Here is an 8,843-nt window from a genome sequence, read left to right on the forward strand (position 1 = left end):
CGCTAGGCCCCCTGTCTGGTGGAAGAAACTGTCCTCGAACTGGAAATAACTATGGGTGAGGCAGGCTTGTAGAAGGTTGCAGATTTCATCAGTTACAAATGGAGGCGTGCTATTGCTGAGTAGCCATGTTCTGGTGGAGTCAAGTGCAAGGCTGATCGGAATGGAGGAGTACATGTCCACTATGTCTACGCTGGCTAGTTTGCAGTTGTCGGCTTTGACAAAAGAGGTGACAAATTCTTTTGCTTCGAGGCTGTTTTTTAGACAGTAGGTGAATTTGTCATTGTGGGCGTTCAGTTTCTAGAGGAGCCATTTGGTCAGGTGGACACTTGGTTGATTGAAACCGTCCATTATGATTCTCAAGGGGGTTCCTGGTTTGTGAGTCTCTCTGTATCCATACTTCACCCAACCGGCTCTGTCATAGAGAACACCATCAAAGAAACCCATGCCATCATCCAGCAAAAACCAGCACTAAACCTGGACAATGGACAAGCACACCCAACTTGGCACCCTGTCCTCAGAAAGATCCCCGACCTGAAAAAGAAAAGATGCTATGCACATACTCGACCCCCCTCCAGCCACGCGGGGAACAGGAACGGCACATTACCGAACAACACGGCCCAGCCCCCCAACCACCAACTAACAACGCCACCGGACAACAGGAAGCAGACGACGCAAACCAAGATGCGCGCGCCAGTGCTGCCGAACGGGAAAAATCGCAACCACCGCCGCCCGGGAACAAACAATGTAGTGACGCGGTACCATCTCCGCTTCAAACGCCGTACCCTTTTGTGAATGAAGACAGTGGATCTTCGAAATTAATAGGATTGAACCATTAAATTGTGCAACGCGGAAGTACGAAATCTTCTAAATTTCACGTAAGTAATTTCAAACCGCGTTTACCGCAACCACCATGAATTCTACACCTTTCATACGGAAGGAAATGCGGGAATACGAGCGTAACATCAGGAAAATACAAACCCGACAAGCGGATATTGCATTCCTCAAGGCATGCAGGAACAGTGAAGTGACCCCGAAATTCCTCAAGTGGAAAACACCCGCCACCAGCTATAGTGTTAAAAAAGTCGTGTTCAATGCCGAGAAACGGGCAATGAGTGCAGTGATCAGTGATAAATATCGTGAAATAACATCACTTCAAAAAACATGTGCTTCCCTCCGTGACTACATACAACCGAGAATCAACCCCGACGACTGGAAAAAAGCCCAGCAAAACATCGACTTCATGCTAAAAACGTCGCAAAACAAGAAAACAGCGATCCTAACACAGAAACTGCAAATCCTTGGTGCCCAACCTCCGGCCCTCACCACCACACCAGTGAACCCCAACACTCCTGCCAGCACCATAATCAATCTCACCAACCTCACCGTGCCGACAGAATTCCACTCCCTCCTCCAACACGGTCTCAAATTCAACCTCCTAAATGACTCCCCCCCCTCCCTAGACTTAATCTGCTCTGCCGAAAAAACAGCGTTTGCAACGAAAACTAACCAAGATGCCGAGTGTGTACGCCTTACATGTGCTTCCATCATCCTCCGCCAACACGCCCAACCTACTAGCAAACATAAACCCACAGTGCACAATAAACTAAGGAACACAACACAGGAATTCCGAAAGTGGCTACAGGACAACAAATGTTGGTGCATAAAATCGGACAAGGGTAACCAATACGTTATAATGGAAAAAGGCCAATACAGTGACAAAATGCAAGCAAAATTAAACTCTGATGGCTACAAAAAGTTGAAACGTGACCCCACAAACAGATACAATACAGCCGTCCGCCGAGCCATAGATAACTGCGCCCTCCTTCAAGATAGTGAAAAGAAGAACTAAGGAACACACACCCCAGCCTTCCATGTGCATATGGCATACCAAAGACTCACAAACCAGGAACCCCCTTGAGAAACATAGTGGCCGGCTTCAATCAACCAAGTGTCCACCTGACCAAATGGCTCCTCCAGAAACTGACCGCTCACAATGACAAACTCACCTACTGTCTAAAAAACAGCCTCGAAGCAAAAGAATTTGTCACCTCTTTTGTCAAAGCCGACAACTGCAAACTAGCCAGCATAGACATAGTGGACATGTACTCCTCCATTCCGATCAGCCTTGCACTTGACTCCACCAGAACATGGCTACTCAGCAATAGCACGCCTCCATTTGTAACTGATGAAATCTGCAACCTTCTACAAGCCTGCCTCACCCACAACTATTTCCAGTTCGAGGACAGTTTCTTCCACCAGACAGGGGGCCTAGCGATGGGCAACCTTTCTGCACCCCTATCCAACATAGTGCTGCATGTGGCCGAGAAGTCAATTCTCACCCAACCAGAGTTTGCTCATATAAGATACAAAAGATATGCCGATGACACCATAGTCATTTACAAACAGGAAGAGGACCTAACCCATCTCCTAACTGCCCTCCATAACATACATCCCAACATAAACTTCACCGTTGAAAGGGAACAAAATGGCCACCTCAACTTTCTCGACCTCAGCATCCGACGACTCCAAGACAAGTTCGTCACATCCGTATACAGGAAACCAGGTTCGGGCACCCAGTATATCCATGCAAAATCCAACCACCCACCAAAACAGAAAGCTGGAGTGTGGATGAACTTTTACAGAAGAGCCTTCACACACAGCTGCACGGAAGATGACCTGCAAGATGAAATAGCGTGCGTAACGGAAATAGGCCTAAACAACGGTTACACCGAGCGCCAACTTTCCATGTGGTGCGCAAAAACAGAAGCCCAGTTCAGACACCCAAGAAACAGAGATAACCCGAACCAAAATCCTAAACCCAAATGGATCGCCTTTCCTTACCACCCCACCACATCTGGAAAATTTGCCAAGGCCCTCAAACCCTTCAACATCCGAGTAGCACACAAACCCATATCCCAAATCGGAAGAGCACTACCCAACTTCAAGAGATACTACCTACCCAAACTTGCATCCCCCGGTGTCTACAAGACCACATGCCAATGCCACAACACCTACATTGGCAGAACCATCCGCACCGTCCAAGAACGGATTAACGAACATGTAAAAGATGCCAAAAACGACACACCTAAATCAGGCCTCTCCCAACACCTCCACTCCACTAACCACACCATCTCCTCTGTATCCATACTTCACCCAACCGGCTCTGTCATAGAGAACACCATCAAAGAAACCCATGCCATCATCCAGCAAAAACCAGCACTAAACCTGGACAATGGACAAGCACACCCAACTTGGCACCCTGTCCTCAGAAAGATCCCCGACCTGAAAAAGAAAAGATGCTATGCACATACTCGACCCCCCTCCAGCCACGCGGGGAACAGGAACGGCACATTACCGAACAACACGGCCCAGCCCCCCATCCCCAACTGACAACGCCACCGGACAACAGGAAGCAGACGACGCAAACCAAGATGCGCGCGCCAGTGCTGCCGAACGGGAAAAATCGCAACCACCGCCGCCCGGGAACAAACAATGTAGTGACGCGGTACCATCTCCGCTTCAAACGCCGTACCCTTTTGTGAATGAAGACAGTGGATCTTCGAAATTAATAGGATTGAACCATTAAATTGTGCAACGCGGAAGTACGAAATCTTCTAAATTTCACGTAAGTAATTTCAAACCGCGTTTACCGCAACCACAATGAATTGTTATTTTTGTTTGCCGACATATTTTGAAATGTGTGCCTTAAATAATGCACAAATTGTTCATGAAAGTCAAGTTGCTGATAAGTAGCGGCAAACCAAGCATAGTGCCCCAGTAACCACAATACACTGTTCTGTTTCTTGTGAGGGAAATAATTAAAATTGGGAAACAGAAGATGATCAATTGTAATATTCTTCTCATTGGTTCGACAAATGACACTTACGAGTTTCGCAACATATTTCCATGACGTAGCGGTTATTAAGCATTCACTGAGCTTATGCACTAAACTATCAGGCACGTTACATATTAAACATAATGACGAATCTGCCATGTGCAGATCATAGAGTTTCACTCGAGTCAGCAGTATTTGATGCACTATAACGAACCACGCCGATCGCATTCTTGTTGGGAGGTGCCTCGCGTGTATATTTTTCCACACCACAGGCCAACGAACTTCCGGGTGTCTTGCAACTATCTTAACAGCCTGTTGAGACGCTACACGCATTCTTCTGTACATTTGCGACACCACTGGAACAGGCAGGGTAGGAGTTTGTAACAAGCCATAGCAGATCTCTACTAAGGTATCACGGAGGTACCTGACGTTGGGGGGAATTGAGGTCACGTTTATGGGAGACTCCAACGGTATACGAGCCAAGCAGTATCGAAGGACGTAACTGGTAATGCTATCCGGCCTCTGAATCATCGTCTCGATGTCCGCCTGAATGCGGAGCGCCTGGCTCTTATGTCGCACGTGTGCAAGATTCAAGCCTCCTCCTGTATTATGTAAACACAAGGTCTCGTGCTTAACTCGTAACAACTGCCCATTCCACACAAACCAGTTCACCGCACTTTTCAGTTTTGCTACATCTAGCATACGCATTGGAATTATTTTTGCTACAAACCAGACTTTCGACAGTGCATATACATTGACAAACGTGACACGTGCTTGCAAACTAATAGTTCGAAACTTATTAATTTGCAACACTGCTTTAACGCTCCCAATCACTCTATCATAATTTACGTGTACCATTTGTTGCAGAGAAGGCGTAAAGACTACCCCAAGAATTTTTAAGGTGTTAACAACAGGGAAGTGTTGTACAGGTGTGTTGGATGGGTCGGTATTTAAATACATCAGACAAGATTTTTTTACATTAATGTGGAGGCCTGAATGCACGCCAAATGCCGTCGTTAATTTATGAACCATATCGACATCCACAGGTGACCCTGAACTAAGATGCTGACATCGTCCGCATAAGCTAACACTTTTAGAGACTTCGACAGTATAGTAATGCCTTTTAGCTGTGCTTCCAAAGAAGTAAGCAGGGGACTTAGGGAAATACAGAACGCTAGCATTGATAGGGGATCTCCCTGTCGGACACCTGTCATTATGCGAAGCGATTTTGTCAAAAAAACCATTAATCTGTATTCGCGATTCAGCATTGTGATGAAGCCCCTGCAACGCTGCGAGAAATGTCCCGCGTATTCCAAGTTTTTGGAACACATGAAACATATAGTTATGGGTCAAAGAGTCAAAAGCACGTTCGAAATCCAGAGCTAAAATCGCTTCATCTTGTGAACTTTTTGTATTGTGATGATTAGTAACTATCTCACGCAGCGTTTGCAGCACGGCATAAATGTTTTTGTTTCCACCATACATATTGCATATCACCCACCAAGTTGGTGGAGTATGGCATTAAACGTGCAAGCATACATCGTGAGAAAATTTTATAGTCTGAGCACAAGAGAGTAATGGGGCGATAATGAGTAATTTCTGTCGGCTTTGCGCATTTCGGTACTAATACTATAATTCCGGTCTGGGAAGTTTTACCCATTTTCTGTTGCTGAAAGACAGCATTGACCCACTCAGTTAAGGTCTGTCCCATTAGCGTCCAAAAAGTTTGAAATAAACTTGTAGGAAGCCCATCAACACCAGGGGCGGAGAATGGCTTCGCCGCTTTCACCGCTTTATACACTTCTTCGATTGTGAAATCCGCATCCAACTTAGTTCTATCTTCATCTGAGAGTACCTCCGACACGGCATCCACCACTGTACCATAATTTGAGTTGTCCGGGTGCTTCTGCGAAAACATCAAACTAAAGTGCTCATATATTTTACCTTGTATATCCTTAGGTGCTGTGATTTTATTACCCGCACCATCTGAGAGTTCAGTGATGATTTTCCGTTGTGCATTATGTCGTTCTTGGATCACGTGACTAATCGAGACAGCTTCTTCATGGTCCACCTAAGGAAGTCTACTTCGAATTTTAGCACCCATACGTTTGTGCGCTGTCATGCGTAAGAGAATAGCCTGTACACGTTTTATATCAGTGTTGACCGGTCTCCCTGCCGATGCTTCGTCTATTAATTCGCGCAAAACCCGATAATAAAACTGATATTTATTATTCCAGGGGTGTCCTTCTAATTTACGTAGTAGAGAACGGTTGCAGGTAGTACACCACAAAATAGTTTTGTTCACTAACACGGCAAGCCACTCTTTCACTCTTTGTTTTAAAGCTTCAGCAATCTCATCTTTATCCTTCCTCTGAATGAGTTCACACGAACATTTGTGACTGGGAAATCGTGTTCTCTCATCCGTAAACTTTTTTCTTTCCACTATCTCCTTCAACGTCTCGCAGGAATGATGGACTGCTTCTCCCGATCTATTGAACAGGTAACATCCGCACCATGGAGCTTCACGTAGTGCTACGTACATAAACGGGAACTGTTTCAACACTCGCTGTACAGCCTCACGATCGGTATCGATATCGCCGCAGGATTCTATGACTTCCCAAAACTCTTCGTAACTTATCTCGTAGAAATTCAGAGCTTTCTCCGGAAACGTTATGTAATACTCTGCCATTGTGACACACTCTCGTTCTTTTTATACCGTCTACATATATATACCCTTCTTCCTATTACGTCATTTTCCTTAAACATGTCCAAATAAATACTTTTTGTATTCTTAAATTAATACAACGATCTTTGAATCAAATGAGTCAGCAACATTTTTCCGGCTTCTCAAAGACAGGTTGTTGACCTCTATACTGAATGCGTCATTAAATTCGAAAACCTAAATCAACCTCTGTACCGAGAAACAAACATAATAAATAAAAAACAACAGTAAAACATTCCCCATCCTTATCTATACCCTTTTAATCTCTATCTCAAACTCCACACATTTTTGGAACCCTGCCAAATAATAACAATATCTGCTTGTTCACTCGAACATTAACCCGAGCCGGGAATTTCCGGTCACGTGACTTTCACGTGATTTTGGCGGGAAATTCTCAGAATCGACCCGAATCAACAATTTCCTATCACGTGATTTTCACGTGATTCACACAACATTTTCTAAACCTCAACCTCTTATCTATAACCTTTCACCTTTCTCAGACAACATTTTAATCATCATTCAACCGACTCAGTAATTTCCTGTTGAAATCAAACTCGGGAATTTCCCGTTCCGGGGTCAAAAAACTCTTCAACCAATCAAAACTCAAAACACCTATGACGTCATCATCTCCTCATCCAAACAACCAATCAAATCTCTCACCCATATCTCAAACCCCGCCCATTTCTGGCCTTCCACCAAAATACAAACAATGCTTGCTTGTCCACTGCCCTTTATCATCAATTGATCTTTCATCGATCTTTTCCAATCAATTGATTTATCGGACTATATCCGGGAACATAACTACTTTTACCTCTATATTAATAATACTACCAGAATACTAAGGCTTCAAAAGTGAACACTAAGAATAATGTTCAGACTAAAGTATAGGGCATCTTGCAAAAAATTATTACTCCGTACATCTACAAGTCAATAACAATTATTCTAAATACTACGAACTTGGACAAAATATAGTCAAATACACAACACAAGAAGAAAAATAATTACAAGTAAAACAGCAGACACTCAATATCTCAAAACAATCAGGTAAACATATTCTACAACAAACTGCCTCATAACATAAAACTGTTAAGTCCCCAAAACATATACAAATACAATCAATAAAAACTACTTGAAATGGGAAAACTGTCTACAGTCTCAGAGAGTTGATGAAATAACAGCAAAACTTAGAAGCCTGCACAGTCAATAGTGCTCAGTTTGCATACAGTTCACATGCAAACTCTCATGAAAAAGTTCAAAACAGTCTCCCAGCTCAGTTCTCATCTATACTTGGACAACAAAATCCTGCAACAAATTCTCAGAAATCCTACCTTTCTTACCCTTGCTTGAATAGCTAAAGTGCAATCTTCATACTAAATTTTGAAAAAAGGCATATCTATGTACATAAAAGTGTGTACACATGTGTTTGTCTGCGTGTACTCTTAGATAAATTGATAGAAAAGCAATATAGTTATAAATCAAAGACTATACCTAATAATATTAATTTCAAAATAAGCTGATAGAAAAAGATATAATAACTACAGTATACGTTTTTAATAGAAAAAGATATAATAACTACAGTATACGTTTTTAATTTTTGTTAATTACAAAAAATGAAAGTTAAATACAGTAAATAAACTTGGTCCCTTACATTGAAAAAGGAACATAAATTGAAAGTATTTGAAAATAATATCCTTAGGAAAATATTTGGGCCTAAAACAGATGAGGAGACAGATGAGTGGAGAAGGTTACATAATTTAGAAGTACATAATTTGTATTCATGTCCAGATATTTTTAGAATGATTAAATCAAGAAGACTTAGGTGTGTAGATCATGTGGTACGAATGGGAGAGGAAAGAAGAGTATACAGGATTCTTGTTGAGAAACCTGATGGAAAAAAACCAATAGGAAGACCAAAACAAAGATGGAGGGATAATGTAGAGATGGACCTAAAGGAAATTGGTAGGGAAGGAAAGGAGTATATAGATCTTGCTCAGGACAGGGACAGATGAAAGGCATGTGTTGCTGCAGCCATGAACATTCGGGTTTAAAAAGGCTAGAGAGTTAGTTAGTTATACATTAAATAAGCATACTATTTGGATTGTAAGTAGAGAATATAACAAATGTACAATGCATTGTGCGAAAACTATGTCAACTTTGCATTATAAGCAGAAAATTAAACCAGTTTGCCTTAGAAATACATTTTAAGAATAGCCCAAAATAGCATGCGTAATAGAAAATTAAGAAAACTTTCTGATGCATAAAAGTACTGACTAGTGCTGAGTGAAT

General features: G+C 42.6%; 1 protein-coding gene across 1 annotated transcript; it reads left to right on the plus strand.

Moving 5' to 3' along the window:
- Nucleotides 1–910: 910 nt before the first annotated feature.
- LOC146002951 (uncharacterized) lies at nucleotides 911–1,849 on the plus strand. The gene has a single exon (XM_083141110.1). The coding sequence runs from the start codon at nucleotides 911–913 to the stop codon at nucleotides 1,847–1,849; it is 939 nt and encodes a 312-aa protein (XP_082997236.1).
- Nucleotides 1,850–8,843: the final 6,994 nt, after the last annotated feature.

The sequence above is a fragment of the Lepisma saccharinum genome, chromosome 19 (assembly GCF_977018435.1).
Source record: "Lepisma saccharinum chromosome 19, izLepSacc3.1, whole genome shotgun sequence".
Taxonomy (NCBI): Eukaryota; Metazoa; Arthropoda; class Insecta; order Zygentoma; family Lepismatidae; genus Lepisma; species Lepisma saccharinum.

Bases quoted from the DNA above. Each gene is read 5' to 3' on its own strand.
- LOC146002951 (XM_083141110.1), top strand. From the start codon at position 911: ATGAATTCTACACCTTTCATACGGAAGGAAATGCGGGAATACGAGCGT.